Source organism: Temnothorax americanus, unplaced genomic scaffold, assembly GCF_048541705.1.
Source record: "Temnothorax americanus isolate GAGA-0224 unplaced genomic scaffold, ASM4854170v1 Scaffold1, whole genome shotgun sequence".
In the NCBI taxonomy this organism is placed as follows: domain Eukaryota; kingdom Metazoa; phylum Arthropoda; class Insecta; order Hymenoptera; family Formicidae; genus Temnothorax; species Temnothorax americanus.
This window is the reverse complement of record NW_027509230.1, coordinates 235,789-254,539: the sequence shown is the minus strand read 5'-3', so window position 1 is coordinate 254,539 and position 18,751 is coordinate 235,789. Positions and strand designations below refer to the sequence as shown.

General features: G+C 36.9%; 2 protein-coding genes across 2 annotated transcripts in view; one reads left to right on the top strand and one right to left on the bottom strand.

Moving 5' to 3' along the window:
- Positions 1 to 18,751, bottom strand: part of Socs36e (Suppressor of cytokine signaling at 36E) — a 191,152-nt gene that overhangs the window by 104,225 nt on the left and 68,176 nt on the right. The gene's annotated exons all lie outside the window — the stretch shown is intronic.
- Positions 2,025 to 18,751, top strand: part of LOC143896999 (uncharacterized) — a 105,171-nt gene continuing 88,444 nt past the window's right edge. Inside the window, exons 1-2 of the mRNA XM_077405276.1 lie at positions 2,025 to 2,451; positions 2,516 to 3,025. Coding sequence (XP_077261402.1) covers positions 2,950 to 3,025 — 76 coding nt within the window. The 5' untranslated portion in view covers positions 2,025 to 2,451; positions 2,516 to 2,949. The remainder of the gene's footprint in view (positions 2,452 to 2,515; positions 3,026 to 18,751) is intronic.

Sequence of the window (18,751 nt, the reverse complement as noted above, 5' to 3'; positions counted from 1 at the left end):
AATTTTATTAACAAATTCTAATTTAATTTGAATAAGTTTAATTTATTTTTAAATAATGTAAATAAATATCTTTTTTTATATTTATGTATTATTAGACATAATGCTTAAAAAAAAAAAACAGTGTCAGTTTTTCAAATTCATCACTGATCAAGTATTATTATATATTTGATAAAAAAATATTTATAAATAAGTATTTTCGTTTATGTGTTCCTGGTTTCTCTGATGTCTAAGTATTCTTATACTCGCTAATAACAAGAGAGAGGAATCTACAGCTACAGAGGCAGCTGTACAGGGGATCCTCTCGCAGCTGTAATTTGTTCGCTATACCTTTCCCGTTCTATGACCAATCTCTTACTCGCTTTGCTCCCTTTGCACCACCCTCGCCACCCTTGCGCGTTTTAGGGACAGCACAGCCCTTGCTCACTTCGCAACATGGATGAGCCGAGGAACTTTGCTCTACAAATATTGAACAAAACACGGATACGAGAGATTATATGTAGCGTAACGATGTATATAAAAACAAACGTGCAGCGATACTATAGCAAAAATATGATATGTAGGTACACATTAATTAATATAAAGAAAAATAATTTTGGGGTTGAAAATCTCAGATTATGATTGTCAAAATGGATATCGCGTTCGTGCAAGTGACAACATTGAATTATTTAGAAATATACTATATTTCTTTGTCTTATACTTTTTGTGTATAATATACGTAGGTTGACGATAGAATGCGTCAAAAACATGAAACTTTACTAACAGATTTTAGCAGTATAGAAAATTACAATCTTACTAGATTCGTGTACACCGTCATTTCGAATGAAAAAGCGAGAAATGATAAAATCCAAATATTGCGTATAATAATAGGTGTCTGCATCCATAATCCAATTATTCGCACGTGCAAAAATGTATTACTCTTAATATTTTTAATTGTACAGTTCTCTTTTAATAATATAACAAGGTAATTTAAATAACAATTTCACCAAAATTATTATTATTATATTTCATAATCTTGTAACAGTTTCCTTAAAAAATAGTTATGCATATTACATATTCGCGAAGTGATAAATATCTCAACAAATTTCAATATATACTCTATTAGCAAGTTTTTATTTTAAAAAAAACATACTTATACATAAAAACACTTTGTGAATTTCTACAAGATCTATATTTTATGCTGTTACGTTCATTTATGAGAATTGATCTAGGTCATTGATCGTTCAGCTCGTTCATATTCGTAAAAAGAAACGTTCTCTCACTGCGTGCAACATCTTGTAGACTCGACAAACGCGTGATTCCCAGCGCAAGGTGACCGTGTAATAAGCTCTCGCGTTTACTGCTTGTCGGTTTTACGTTCAAGCTAGGACGAAGAGAGAATCCAATGCAGAGAAAGATCGAAAAAGCGCGAAGAAGCGAGGAAAAGCAAAACGAGTGAGGTTGGGTGCGAGCGAATTTTCCATCGCTTTTTCTCTTTCTCATGTCTGAGGAAGAAAGGCAGCGTGAAATACTGTGGAAGAGAGGATTCACGAGTGCTCCGCGGAGTTCTCTCTACATTAACGGCTGTGGACCATGCTCGAGGTTCGAGGAACTAGTAGGAAGAGGAGAGACGACCGAGACTGTCGAGAGGGTGAACGGAGGGCGGCGAGAGAGAGAGAGAGAAAGAGAGAGAGAGAGGGGGGAAGGGAGGAAGGAGGCAGAAGAGAAACGGTAGTAGATGCGGTATACACTACCACGAGTGAGACACACTTCGTCCACCGAAGTGGTATATAGGCGATAGAAAGAGGCGAGAGAGCGCGCCGAGAAAGGGTAGAAGCGCGCGCGCGCAGGGGAGAAGAGACAGGAATGACGGGGGTTAGAACGGGTCAGACGTTCCATCGTTGCTCCAAGCACGACGGGTGGCGGGTGGGTGGTAGCGCGAGCGGGAAGTAGGGCCAGTGGCGAGGGGTGATCGGCATCAGTGGAGCAGGTGGCGTGAGGTGGGAGGATCGTGGGTGGCAGCTGAGTACGGAGTGATAGGGGAAATCAGTCGCGGTTCGAGTACCGCCGCGGATGCATGTAAGCGACGTTTGTCGTCGCGCTGTCCACCTTTCTCTATTTCTTTTTCTTTCTCTTTTTTCCTCCATCACTCTCTCTCTCTCTCTCTCTCTCTCTCTCTCTCTCTCTCTCTCTCTCTCTCTCTCTCTCTCTCTCTCTCTGGTTCTCCCGCGACTTATTCTCTGTCATTCAACTCTCGCGGACGCCGCGCTGCGTCCTTCTTTCTCTCAAACTCTTATTCTCTCTCTCTCTCCCCCCCTCTCCTCCCCCTCTCTCGCCCTCACCTTCTGTTCTCTCTGTTCTTTGGATATATGTAAACGTAATCGCGTCTCTCATGTGCTGCCTTGGACAGCACTGACGAGCGAATGCGCCGTAAGCGCGTAAACGGAAGCGAACGAATCCTAGAAGGATCTGGACGTGAGTTGATCTTTCGGGCATGAGTCGATTTGGGTGAAAAAGTCCAGCGTATGTCGATATATAGCGTAGGGTGGGGAAGCAGCTGAGAACCGATAAGAAAACCCGGTGTAAGCAGAGAAGAGTGAGGCCATTTTCGAGAGAAAGAGAGACAGAAAGAGTGGGAAGCGAGAAAGGGAAACACGCGATCGAGCAGTACTCCCTCGCGCCAAAAGAGATTCACTCGCGTGGTATTAACTTCTCTCGCTGGGGAAAGTCGTCGCGAGTAGCATTCCTGGCCCGCTGAGATTTTCCTCTCGCCGCGCCGCGCGCCGCGCGCCGCGCCGATCTTCGTCCGATCGATGTCGTGCGCGATTCGCGACGATCGACGAGTTTGAACTCGACGGAATTGGATGACAACCGAATCGGAGTGACTAAAAGGTGAAAAAGACAGTGGACAGGGGACGCCGTGGAGCAACAACATCGGTACTAGACGGTGAGAAGAGAAGAACGCTCAACAGAATGCTCGACTTCGAACAACAGGCCAATCAGACACAGGCACTGGCCTCGCTCGATGACGACTGGCACCTGCTCGAGGGTGAGCGCGCGACCTTCGCAATTTTCTTTCTCCCTTTTCTATGCCTTCTTCGAAAGGTGTACAGAGATCGGCAAGTCGATGTGTCACGGTGTTCAAAATTTAAATCCGCCAGAGTCGAAGCAGGGAGTAATTCTTGACAACATTATACAAATATATATCGAATCGTACGTGTGTATATGTGTGTATATATATATATATATATATATATATATATATATATATATATATATATATATATATATTGAGTGACAAGTTCGAAGAAATTGCGCATTAATCTGCACTAATTCACGCAACACTGAAAATCAACTGTATATGATGAAATTTTTAAATATAGGTATCATTAATAACGATACACACATACATGCGTGCGTGTGTGCACACACACATATATATTAGGATCTAAATAGGAGTCGAAATACGCAAGTTACAATAACAAAATTAATATTATGCGAGACCGCGGGTCACGTATAAAAGTCGACGGCTCCGATGAAATCTCGGAAAAAATGACAAAACTGTTTTCATATAGCGAGACTGCTTGCGATTATGCGAGAATTTATAAAAGACGATTTAACACGTTCATCCTCGAGCGTATACGAGTACTTCTTACGTGTCTCAACTATGCGTAGGTGTATAAATATTTATAAACAGATACACACTTAAATCATATTTATTTTATACTTATAGATAATTCTTGGAAAAAGAAATAGACTGTCGAGATCGTTTTCTAAAAAACTGAGAATGATATAGCCTTATCTTATCTAAATAACGGTGATTAGAGATCAGTCGTCATAAAAGCGATAAATGAAATAACTACTACTAACATTTTTTAAGTATTTTTTCGGGACATATTTCAGGAATAAATGTTCATGCATAGAATTAGAAATTACTTGTAGAAGGAGTTTCTGAATAATATAAAGCGAATTATAGCAAAACCGATTTACCATTTATCAATCAATAATCATTTGTAACATATGCTATTTTAAGCAGTATATAACCACCATAAACGTGTAGTGTTTTATCAGAAGCACAATAGAAGTAGTATAATGTCACGTCGTTGCTTCGTTACATCGTAAAACGGAGAACAAAAGCATGAGAAGTAATTCGTCGTGCGCATTTGAAAAATGAATGTTCTTTAATCGTTACCCGAAATCTATATAAACGATAGCTCTCATTCGTTCACTCTCGGTAGTCATATCGGTGCGATCGCACGCTGCGATGCGTCGGGCTAGTGCACTCGCACGCAGATACCGTCTGGCCACGGCGTATTATACACACACATAGCGTGAACGTGAGGGTTGGCGCGCGGTTCATGTACCAGTGCACAGGTAAGTTCACCTTTGAAGCGAGCAGATATATGCAATATGCATTCGCAGGCTTGCCTCCGTGAAAGTGCAGGTGCATGTACGTATGTGTGACGCGAGAGACCCGGTTCTAAAGAAAAAAAAAGCTGACTAGCAGGACATGATATCTTTTCGCAAAACGTAATATGCAAGCATTTTTGGACAAAATCGCACAATGTCAGACGATGTTTGACTGCATAAATTTGTCTCGCTAAGTGATGTAGATTTTTTTTTCATTGGTGTAGACGTTGTATGTACGTATTTTATTTTATAATATGCGTAGAAAATAAATTGCAAAAAGAATCTGTTAATGATTAAGATATATACCGTATACAGGTTTCTTCAAAAGAAGAACATATATAATATAATTACCGAGATATAATTACATTGCACACATATATTTTCTTATAGAAATATATTGCCGCTCAACATTTATTATATACACTTGATCTCATATTCTTTAATCTTTTACGTATTTGTCAGACAAACATTGATATAGTCATGATACAGATTGATAATCAAGATTCTATAATGAAGAGTGTAAATGAACTTTATTGATCGAATTTGTACGTTGATATTAACAAAATGAGCGATTTTAGCGTTCGATAAAATTTATCATTAGTTAAATTTAATAGGGTATTTCTTGCCCGTATAATTTGACGCGATGCAATAGTAATGCAGTCTGGCCAAAATCGATACGCGCATCAGCCATACCTATACGTAACACAGTGCATTCTCGCGAGGCTCTGTATGTGATGTGGCTGGTTTCTCTCCCATGTTACACGGACATTTATATATGCACAGAATAAACTTTATTATATTATAGTTGCTGACTTGTTCGTAAGCAGGAACCTTTTTTAACGTCCGTCCTTTTTATTTATTACATACAAGCAACTCTTTGAGATTCATATCGTAGAAATATCTGTTCTCTCATCCACTTTCGAATAACTCGAAATTAATAACTTATTGTTAGTATTCAACGTTACATTACATAATTCGAAGAAAATAAAATTGTCAGAGAAATTGGCGGCTTTGTGTGAATCACATGTTAAGCTACTTGATTAACACGTTCGCGTTGTAAGATTTAGAGAAAAAGATGCGTTTTAATTCCATTACAAACGGTAAATTTCTAATGTTTTTCACCGAATAAAGCTGCGAATGAAAAATACGCAGCGATATTTTTGTAGAATCCTCTTACCTTTTCGTCGTCGAAACGCTATACAAAAAGCAATTTTGCTTTTGTCGAGTAACGGGAAATATGCGACGAAAGCACTGTTTTAAAATTGCTCGTGTGGCAAATGATATCCGCGTTATTTCGGCGGGTAAATAATAATCCGCCATTTCCCATAATTACTATCGCAACCCATGTGCATTGACAAACGTAACTTGTAATTATTCATATTTTCATTGGTTTTGCGTATGACCTATTATCTCAAACGTAATTCTATAAACCACGAATTATCCTGGGCGGATTAACAACGATTTTATTACACCCGATGAAGAACGGTATCACATTATTTATTTGAAAATAATTAAAGGCATGTATATGTGAAATCGAAATAAAAAATAGAAATGGCAATAACTTGTTCGATTAAACTAAAGTTCAAGTAACTATGAAGAGGTAATCAGCAGATAATCGACTGAAGTAGCACGAGCTTGCTTATTTCAACAAAAGTAAGCTGTTTATTTATTGGCATTTGGCAATAGTTACACTGGCCCTTACCTCCTTTAAAGAAGGTAACCAGGTAACTTGCAATTTGACCACGCACTCTGCTCGCTTTCTGTAAATCCGATCTAACAATAAGAGAGCCATAAAGGATTGACTATACGGCCCTGCCGGACGGGCCGTTCTGTCGGCCAGGTGGTCCAAGTCCAAGTCAAACACCACGATATCGTTCTTCTTGCGGACATTTATGTTTCGTTGTACTGCCGGATGAACGAACGAATGAACGGAAGGACAGACAGGTGTGAATCGTGGTGTCCGTGGCGCAATGTGCGCAGGGCACACCGACCGACGTGTCGCGCGCGCTTACAACGAGAATAACGGACGTGTGCCCGGTGTGCCTCGTGTGCACAAGTCAACGACGATGAAAGAGAGAACGAGAGAACGAGAGAGCGAGAGCGAGAGCAAGAGCGAGAGCGAGAGAGAGAGAGAGAGAGAGAGAGAGAGAGAGAGAGAGAGAGAGAGAGAGAGAGAGAGAGAGAGAGATTCGTAATATTCGCATACATCGCTGAAACAAAAGAATCGCATTCATACGCGCGCGAGACTCTTGACGATTATTATCACTCAGTCGGCCCTCTATAGGGTAGGCGATGATTGCAATTTTTTTTAAGTGCATAATCTTCCTTTCCTTTTAATACAATCGCATGTTCTACGTTCGTGACGTAACGTATGATGCGGTAAATATCTACCGGAATTTCATCTTGCAATGTAGATTGCGTAGTACTAATGTTAGATAAACCATTAAATTCCAGATAATTACTAAGAATCTCTTTTTTCAACTATATAATTCATGTTTTAGCTAAATTAAATAATTATCGGTAGTAGAGTGCGTAGAGTTAATATCATGTTAGTGTATGTCAATACCACTTCTCTACGGTATCTTCATTCAATGTGCTAAAAATAAATAATGGCTTTGCTAAGCTTAGGTACTTATTTTTAGATCTCCAGGCAGAGCCTCATGGTTACTGAAGTACAATTTCGGTTCAATGTTCAAAGGCAAATTTCGTTTCACTATACTCGCGGCCGTATACTATTTAAAAGATTATTTAACGATATATTAATAATGTCTATGATATAATTTAATAAGAAAAAAAATTTTTAATAAAAGTTGATAAAAAAACTTTTCTTTGTAATATCGACTTTTAGATGAATACACGACGATGAAACAAAATAGGAAGTAAGCTAGCATTGCCATTCAAGTTTTTACGAAATAAAGATGACGAAAATACCAATAAAAATGCTTAAAGTTATACTGATCGCGGTGCAATAATGCGCCTCGGTTAGGGTAAAATAACCCATTTTGATCACCACTAAATCGATGACGCTAAAATACGTACACAGAACCAGGGAATATTACCGAATAAGCATTTACCAGCGTTTAGGAACGTGTAAGTTGATGTTTGTACATAAAATAACGAAATGATTAACTTTTTGTCTTTCTCAATCTGTTGCGCGATTAATTTCCTTTCGGTAAAAATGAATTAAGAATTAAATAAGCGAAAATGTGATTAAGAGTGAGATATTTAAACAAAAAAAGAATTTAAATTTTCATATGTTATTATACAGACAGAATAATACTAATAATAATAACTGTATTCAAAGAAACGAAAGAGAATGGAAAAGATATATTCAAAAATATTTGAAACACTCATCTCATTTTATTTCCAGAAAATTTTAATTACAATACGTACGCGCACGAAAGGAGATTAAAGGTGGCATTGGTATGTGGGAGGGGAAAGGAGAAGAGAAGAGGATGTAGGTACTTGTGCCGCAGAAAGTTAAAAGCGCGGCAGATTATATACATCAGTTAACGAATTCACGATGCAATTGTTTTGCCGAGCGTACGTATTTGATAAAAATTTATAGACCTAATTTATCTGAAACGGGGCATTTCTCAACAGAAACAGCAAACGTTACGCTAATTATATGATCTAAGCAGTATTTATTTAACCATATCATGATAGACAAGAACTCTCCACAGTATTCACGAGTGAAGAAAGAGAAGAGAGGAATCTCAGCGCGACTATAAATGCACAATCCAGATGCGAATGTGGTGGACATACTCCGAAAAGAAAAGACCAACTCCGGAGTACAAGCACGAGGTAATCTCACAGTTGTGCAACTGTGCGCCACTATCATGTGTAACTCGGTCGAGAATAAGTTTAAATCTAACTCAACGAGAGGTCTGCTCTTCTCTTAGGGGCGCTAGGTATCTCTCTTGGTTTAACTATATAATTGTAAGTTACATCAATAGCACGAAGAATGAGTAGTATATCGTTTTGTAATGAAACGCAAACAAGAAATACATATATACACTATGTATATAAGTAGGTAGAGATAAAGAAATGCCTCATCACAAAGAATTGTAATATGATATTGAGTATTCGTGTTTTAAAACGTTGATATGTAGAAAAACTTATTGTTGGCCAAAATATTTTACTCGCTGTCCTCGCAGAATCGATTTCGGTAATAATTTGCAGAAAATTACCCTAGTAGCGCACTGATGTTAAATGACGTTTTAATGACGTCTCTAGACGTCTGAGACTATGTACACTATGTGTCATATATATATATATATATATATATATATATATATATATATATATACAGTATAGATAATAAAAGTTCTTTTGAGAAAATATATGTATAACGTGAATCGCGATATTTCTATTTTAATTCTCGCACGATATAAAGCTAATGCACAAAATATAAAATTAATCGACGACATTACATAAGAAATGATTTTGTTGTTATGTCACTCGTTTCGTTGAGCAAGCGAGTCTATTTATCCGCGTCATATATCTTGTTTTTGACATTATTAATGCCCAACTATCTCGACCGCAATAAATCGGTTTTTCGTTGCACATCGATGACATCGCCTCCGAATAATATTTAGTTTCTCACGAATGTGAATTTCGATTTACTCTCCTGTGTCATCGACCGTGTGGGTTCGCATATGCGCCATGCGCCCATCAATTAATATATAATATCGCGAGTTTTATTATAGTCATGAATTGCTTCCTTTTTAAATACTGCGACATTAAGTTGATTAAGTTGAAATTAGCAACAAGTTCGAAAAAAGATAGATGTATATTCTATTTAAAAAGCACGATCGTTCGCGGGTGACATTACGTTATAATGTATATGTATACGTTACATACATATATACATATATTGATAATACCGGTAAAATATAGTAAGGTGAAATATAGTATAAGAGCGATACAATAATATAATAACATAATAAATTAACTCTTTAATTCACTATTTTATCATATAATCCCCCCATGCGGACGGAATATTTATTTTCCGAGCTACTTTCACGTTACTTCGCTTTTGATCGAGCGTTGCGTAAAAAAAGATGCTATGCGGACGGCCGTGCGAGTAACTGTAAAAAAAAAAAGAAAAATAAAAACAAGTCACCCTGATAAATGGTTCTGGAACTTTCAACAGCCGGATTACCGAAGTTCGTATCAAAAGGATAGTTTAAAATGAAAAAAGGAATGGAAAACCACGGAAAGTGCGCGCGCACGCGACCGCACCAAGTTGCCTTCTTTTGACGGAAAATAATATTTTCTTCGTGATTTTAATGACGCGCCAGGAGCGACTAAATGCCAGATGATAGTACTACACGAGTGAAAAGAATATCCGTCTACACAAACCATCCCAATAAAAATTCCTTAGAAATCGATTTATTTCTCAATTTACAATTTTTGTTGAGTAATTAACGATTAAAAATAAGACTTCTCTGGCGGAATAAATTTAAACATGAAATTACTTTGTTTGGTTCTTTAAATCTTAAGTGAATTTTATATTTCAGTAGGCATTTCATTTAAAGTTTAATTGCAAAAATTTACAATGTTAAAACTTGGATAGATGTGATAAATGCTGATTTTTTTATATTTATGCTGACAAAAATTTGTTTCGAAACTTGACCAAAGAACTTTTTAAAGGCATTAAAAGAACATCCGGGGGGAGTTTCTAAGGATTGTTCTACATGTAGCCCATCCGAGCACAAATAAAGCCACCACATATCCTATCCACATTGCAAAAGCAGAATCCGTTGAACACGTTCGTGATTCATGATTATTTATGGAGAAATCGTGTTTGAAATAGCGACGAACAAATCGGCCAGTTAATTGATCATACGGCAACAAAGATATATAAGGGCACCTAATAACAAGTCAGTTGTTGTCTCGAGTCTCATATTCGGGAAAGTCCAGGAGAAAATTTACTTATCGCAACGAGAATGTGATAAAGCGCTATCGCACAATGTTATGAATATTTGTAGTAAATAGGAAATGCTAAGTGTTCCTTGTTAACGGAGATTGTCCAGTTTCGTCGAGTGCTTTTAAATCGCCAAATATTTTCTAAAAAATTGTAATTTAATCATCAAACACTTAAATTTATATAATTATTATCATTCTAATTTTATTGCTTTATTTTTTTCACAACAGCTGTTTTAACATCTTACTTAATTTATTATGTTTCGATCTGCTCTGGAGCAAGTTTCGTTATCACAAGCATTAATATTAGCATTAGTATTAGCTTGTCCTTTTTTTGAAAAATATTAAATCACAGTAGTAAGAATAAAAAAGCTTTTATAATTAAGCTTATTTTTAAGTTGCATCTTAAATTTTATAACGAATGGATTCATCAAAATCCTGCGATTTGGAATTTGGGTAAATGAGTTCTTGCAATTTTTTAAATATATCAATCAGAGAGAGAATGTAACAAAAATATTAAATATTTTAAGAGTAAGATATATATCGTAAGATATTTCAATTACTATCGCTAATTGTAAGTAACTATTGTAAATATCCTTTGTAAAAATCGTGCGCGATACAGTTGTTACGAATCAGGCGAAAAATGGATAAACAGATATAAGTATTTTGCGCTCTCACGATTCATAAATGATAAAATCGTTCCAGTTGTGCATAGTTGCCTAGTCGATTGATTAAGGGTTAAACGATCGCGGACAAAACGAATTGATTATTCGCCGAAAAATCGGAACGACCAGCGATACCTCGATCGCAAGAGCGTTGATATACGCAATGAAATAATGATCTAATTGAGATGAATCAAGGACATGCCACACTAGCTTTATAATGCGATATTGTTTCGTTTCAACTCCGACTCGCTCTCATCCCAAGGACCCTCGGGAGTTCATTCACATTGGTTTTGCATAGAAATCATACATATCGCACAGTGACAATACTGATGTTATTGCTTAAGTGAGTTAGCTGTCATTTTCGGTAATTTAATACCACATTCTAGTATTAAATAATTGGCAAAATCAGCCGTGGCAAACAAAAATTGTCTTCTTGTACATTTCGCGGTCCAGATTAATGACATTCTCTAATAACGGAAATTTAAATAACTCTTAATTAAAATTGAATTGCAGTGTTATATGACTGTGTTCAATCACATGATTGATAATCAGTTTAGCTGCACTAACGACGTATGTCGATTCTTCGCAAATATCAATAAACTAAATAGAATCGCAAACCTTAATATACATACACGAATATGATATCTATATAAAAATATATATATCAATTTTGAAAGAATTACATACAATTCTCATTCTTTGAAATAAAATATTATGTTCGTGCGCAAAAGTATACACCGATTAATTATTAAACAATCAAATAATTCGCTAAAATGCGCGAATATGCTATCGCCGCAATCAATTCACGCTTTTAGCTATTATTATTACTATTGTTATTAAATTTCCGTATATTTTGGTAACACAGAATACTAACGAAAGATCCGAACTTAACTCGTATTCGCCAAGAGATATGCGATTTTATGACACGCGTATTACAACACCATGAATTGCATTATTGCATATTCCGCTATAAAAAAATTATCGCACAATAATATAGTTTTTTAATCAACTAATATAATTTTTCTGTCTCTTTTTGCCCTTCTGCTTCTCTCTCTCTCTCTCTCTCTCTCTCTCTCTCTCTCTCTTTCTCCTTTATTCTCATTTTCTCGCAGCACGAAGGCACGATTGTCCAATCGTTAATTTCAACTTGGAATAAATCGTTCCAAATGACGCGCGACAACGTTAATTAAAAGCGACATAACCGATAGTCGAAGAGTATCTACCGCATCGTGTTCAAAAGAGGAGGAGGAAATGAATGAATGAGAGAGAGAGAGAGAGAGAGAGAGAGAGAGAGAGAGACAAATATAAAAGATAAAAAAGTGAAAAGAATCATAATGGAAATATTTATGTAAGTCTACACGATGAATTTTCATCGTTGCCGCGGGATGTAAAATGTGCTAGGTGCTTTGCGTAAAAGCGCGCTCTGTAGCCAGCGAAAACGTTTTTGATGAAAAAAATGCAAAGCGAACGATGAGTTGGAGGTGCAGAGTGGGAATGAGGCGAGAGAAGGACATTGACGACAGACAAAACAAGTGTAGGTGCGAAAGAGCGATACCGATACTTCTAAAAAATGCGTGATTCTCATTCGAATATTCGACGATAGAGATTCTTCGTGTCGATGTTCTATCCGAGAGCTATCTCGGATCTCCATTCTGTATTTCCTGATAGATTTAATTATCAACATACATACAATCGATTGAAGTAGGTTCGCATAATGTGTTGTACAAGAAACGAAGCACGTTGTAAAATACTAATAGTACTAATAATTTGCTATTAGCAGGTAGGATATACTGCAACTACATTCTTAAGAGATGAGGTTTACAACACTACAAAAAAAATCGCTAAGTTGCATCATAAAATTTTATACCCTCTCGGTTAAGAAAAAATTGTATAATGTGTTTATTATTTTATATGTACAAATTATTTATTGAATTTTCTAGTATTCTTTTTCCTTAGTAAAAGTATCGGGTTAACAAAACATGGAAACTTTATAAAATTTGAATAAATTTAGAGAGAGCAGTATATAGAGAGAAAAGGCGACAGATATATAAAAAAATTTGCAAAAATTCGTATTATATTATAGTACCTAAATAAATATAATTCTTCGTAAATATTACATTATAAAAAGTTAAATCGAGATATATCTGATTTGATGTTTCTTGCTTGGTAAATTTTAATAGTATTTATAGAAACGCGCGCGGTACCCACATACAAAATTCTCACGCAAAAATCACATACTTGTTTGATGATTTGCAACAACGCGATACTTCGAAGCACGGCAAGAAGCATCGAGAGGAGCAAAGGAGGAGGAGCTACTTAAATGCAGTTTTATCGTGTATGTTATTTCAAGAAATTAGTCGCTATATCATATAAATATGTTATCATATACATATTGACACCGGGTGCCTCTAAAAGAGTTAATCTCGACGATTGCGTCGGAGTCTTTTTACAGAATTCTTTGAAATGGATGCTTTGCCTTGCCTCGCGTCACTGCTTGAAAAATAATGCGCAGAAACAAAACGTCAAAATGTGTCGGCATGCGAAGGCCTCATCCTTCTCTGTGACGCAATAGAAAGTAGAGCCGCAAGGCTGTTTCCACTGCCGCTCGTCCCGCATAAGGAATACGCAATATTCATTGTAAACGCTAACTGCGCGGCGGCGCTCTATCCGGCTTTTTATTATTAGACTCTCTTACAATTAGACTACTGCATCTCAATATCGTCGTTTTTAATGCGATCTAGAAACACCTTATGAAAACATAAGTCACAACATTTACAAACACATTTAAAAAGAAAAAATAATTTTATTTTTCCAATAGAAAAACCCCAGTATATTTTGATATTATTTTCCGTAATTTAGTTTGCAGGAAATTATTGCATTTTTAATCGCTTATACCTGAAAAAAATACTAACATTTCCACAAGGTATTTTCGCGAGTAGACTTTCAAATTAGCGAAATGATTTGTGTTATATAGAAAATAACGGCGCGTGTTTTTGCGACACCCAGTGAATTAACTTTCACATTTTCGCAGTCACTCGCTTTTATAGTTAGAAAATCGATGCCAGAGTTTTATGACGCGTATAATTTAATTGCTCTACATAAAACTAATATTATAACCGTCTTTCGTGCGTATATGTAATTCAGAATTATCTTCAACGATACTGTCGCATCTTTTTCTATTGGCGGACGCACGCGCGCGCGCGTGCGATAAAACCGTAATATCGTCATAAGATACCTATGACATTTATCAAAACTGTCGAAACACATGTATGTTTTACCTTCATTTTATATCGTTTTATTATTTTATTATTTATTGTGATTTTTTATTATTATTATCGTTTATCTTTATTTGTATTGTATACATCTATATACGGAATGGAAGACTCTTAGGCCGAGTTTCACAAGTGTCGATTAACTTTTAATCTTAGATTAACTCACTCTTCGTCTCCTTCTAACGTCCCCCTTAGAAAGAGACGAAGAGTGAGTTAATCTAAGATTAAAAGTTAACCGACACTTGTGAAACTGGACCTTAATAAATTCCGTTAAATGCAATAAGTAACGGACAATTAAATAATAATATAAAAAATATGCATATTTTTTTATTCTACACATATTTATATTATAAATAAAACTGATTACTTGTTTATTAAACTACTGTTGATTTATAGTTGTTCATTATATGTAAAAAATATTTTTTATTTTGATTATATAGTTAGACTATTAGAAAAAGCGCGAATTCAAGTATTAATATTTTAAGCAATCACTGATGGTTTGTAATCACTAGCGACGGCTCTTGGCGTTTCTATGATTGGAAGCGTCGTAATGATTTGACGTTCTCGGTGAAGGCGGAGCGCAGACACTTTTGCTGAAAGTGAAAGTCGTAGGTTTCGATGGGGCCATGTTAACTTTTACATTCTCCATCTAGGAATGCGCGCGTCGGCCGACTTACGGCCGGTCTTGAAATATATGTAAGATGCAGAGATGCTAGGTGTTTATGAGAGATTGACGTTTAACACGATAGCAAATAATAAATTATAAATTATGAGCTTCAGTCAACGATTAGAACATTGTTATATCAGTTTAGAAAAAATTGTAAATTATATCATATTTTACATGTTTTGTGAATTACGGAAGCGTAATATTATTTCTTTCTCTTGATGATTCACACGTCTCATGTCCTTGAATGTAAGATATGAAAATCGGAAGTCTAACAATAAGGTTCATGTTGATATACTTTATTTAAGGCGTTTAAGGCATTGTTATAGACACGATAAAAACTATAATATATCAAATCACATTTATAGAATAACAATTAGCTTTAGTATTGTTAAAGATATAATGTTAAAATATTCAAATACATTTTATAACTGTTCACACAAATATGCACACTTTCAAATTAAAAAGTAATATGTTTAAAGTTTTCGAGACATCTTATACTAGGGTTTTAAAAAACTTCAACTTCGTAAGTAAATAGTGGAGTTTAGTGTATCCTGCAGGATTTATTTTCATCTTTATTAGTTTAATACAATATGTGCGCTTAGTTTAATTCAGTGTTACACAAGTGCATAAGGAATATTAGACACTTTCTTAGCAAATTCTTGTGGATATAATTGTAAGGTATAAATGCTTGATTATGAAGAGAAATCTTTTCGAGAGAATTACGTTGTTACAGCTCTCTTTATCGAATTAGAGGACAGCGCATACCGATTGTCTCAACGTATCACTATGCTTTGACCTAAAAACCTACTTTCGTGTCGAATTAAAAATAAAATTACGAAGCAAGTAGAAACAGAGAGTTCAGAGCAGATAAGCGCAGATAGTATTTATGCGTTATATACACCGCCTGGGCATCATATGCCATGTTTTTTCTTCAAAATGGGAACGTAAAAAGGTGATTTTGATTTATTTTGATTGTATAAAATTCTTGAATTACACTAATTGTGAAAGAGCAAAGATTACTTTTTTTAAATGCCAAAAATCGGACAATTTTTGAGATAAGATTATATTTTTATGCATATTTCTATAGATATATATATACATATATATATATATATATATATATATATATATATATATATACTAAATATAATATCAAAATATATATAATATCAAAAGACGTATATTATTACAAAAAAATATTATTACTTATTAAAGGAATAATATTATAATACGGCCCTCTCTCTCGGAGCTATATCTAGTTGCGCAGTAATTATGCCAAACTTGCAGTTCCGCTAAGCAACCTGTTCCAATTAATTCAAACTTCATTTTCATGACTATGATGTTACTGCCGCTCATATAAGCGGATAACGGCAGTATATAACTGTATATGTATATTCATTCCTTCGTGGAAGTTTTCTATCGAGCAGAAAACTGTGTAGGAAGATTCGTGGAAATTGACTAATTGTTTATGACGGACGAAAGCGCGATATTCGCGGGATTCATTTTAATAATTACAAGAAAATCTAATGAAAGAGGAGGAGTGAGAAAGGCAGAGGGAAAGAGGAAGAGAGAGATTAGAAAGAGAGGGGGGATGAAGGGCGAGAGGTCGGAAGACCTATATAGATAGATAATTTTACCATCAGAAAGTTTGATATTACGGCGAGTTCTGTGTTATAGAGGACGAATAATAGTGAAAGTATATTATAAACTATTTGCGCACACATCTATGTGTAACGAAAAAACATTCATGTTACTTTACTACTAAACATATGTGTGAGTTCTTTTATTAACTTTATATTAAATATATCAGACGACTCTAAGAGATATCGGATTTCATTTGTAGTATTCTTATCATTACATCTATTATAACAGTAATTAAATATTATTTTATATAAAATTATTAAGTTATTAAAACGAGCGGTCTGTTAGCTATCAGGCTATCACACGCTCGTTGCTTCAACAACAAAACGCAATAACATGACCATATATAGACACGGCAGAATGGGGTTTTCTATATATGTCCTAGAGCTTTCCTTTCGGGATCGATTCGGTTTCGGTTCTTGGTTCCGTTCGGCTCGGTTCCGCTCGGTATTGTGCGCCGCGCGCCGTGCGGCTGGCGGCATGATTTGGCGCGAAGCAGAGTAGCCGAGTAGCAGAGAGAAACGAAAAGAGGAAGTGTGGCGGGGGGAAGAAAGTGGGGGATCGAAATATCGAAAAGCGTCGAAGCGACGCGCGACGGCGACGGCGTACAACGGACTACGACGTACGACGTACGACGTACGACGTACGACGCGCGCCGCGCGCCACGCGCCACGCGGAGGTCAGACGTCAGACGCGTCAGACGCACTGAGGCACGGAGGGTGGCGCGGGCGCGGTCGCGCGGAGAAAACGGCCGAGACGACAACCTTGACTCCTTTCGTCTATTGTTCTTAAGCTCTCCGCACGGAGCGACGGCCCACTGCCCAGGCCCACTCAAGAGGGTGAGAGTCCGAGAAATGAATGAGGATAGCGGATATTACTAGGTAATTCGCACTCGGCCGAATAATTGGCACGTTTTTAGCTATACGAACTCGGCGAATAATCTAAGCTTAAGCGGTGAAGGGGCGAGACGCTCGACTGATGGAGATGCGCGTCGGACGAAAGTGAAATGTTTTGTTCGAGAGGAAAAGTTATACATGCACATGTATTTTTCCTTTTTTACGCATACAGAGAAAACATATCTTGTCTAATGTATGAGTCAGTGTATCAAAGAGCTGGCTATTATAACTGGCGTTGTCTACTGTCCTGCGTTTTTATTTAGAACTTATTGTTAGAAGCACTCAATAAACCATGATTAATTATAACGTTGCACATAAAAGTTCCTTCCTTATGGGAGACCTAAATGGAACTTACAATTAGTAATATTAGTTATCAGCATATAGATACCTGATTTGATTGTAAACTTAAGGTGATTACGCTACGATCGAATAAGTCGAGCGAAGCTATCGCTTCGGCTACAGTTACCGCGATCAAATTAATTCGATAACGAGGACGAGCCACTGAGCCAGTGTACCCTCGTGCGACATTTGCAGGACCTTCGTGGGTGACCAGCGTGTCTAAGCAACGAGAAGGTGGGCGAGGACAAGGATGAAGATGCGATACCTTTATCGACCACGGAAACCCACCGGTGACGGATAACCCGAAGTGGAGCCCGCGTCCAATTCTAATTACGTGCACACTTTTAAAGCGTCGCGTTGATCGCGTTAGTCGCGTTCCTACATTATTTGGGTTATATAGAAATGTAGACTTAAGTGACGTAACCGTTCTCTCGTGAGAAGTAGGTTAAAAGAAGAGATTAGCGATTGTGACGTGGTCTATAGACTTTCGCATTTGCGAAATTCCGCGTAATATTTGCCGAGAGAATTTTATCGATACCGCACTTTGTAATATCATCGTCATAGTCGGAGTCGGAGTCGGAGTCGGAGTCGTTGCAGAGCTATTAAACTGCTCCCGGCAGTTGGCAGAAAGCGTGACACTTACCAGCGCGCGATTTCCGGCTCGCGATAGAACGATTGCTTTGCCTTATTGCATTCGGAACGATGAAATACCGAATCGCTAGCATAAGCTAATTGTCGGTAACCCGGTATTCCCTGTGCGCGCGTGAGAGACTGCGACACAACGACGAAACGACGAAACGATAACGATGATGGCGAACTCGATGTAATTATAACGGAAGCCTTCGGAGCTCGCGCTCGGTGAAAGGTGTATAACTGTGACTAAAAATCCGCAATGCGCAGCGCTGTCACGCTAAATAAGTCAGGCCACGAGGACTCAGTTATTGCTTAACTTATCAT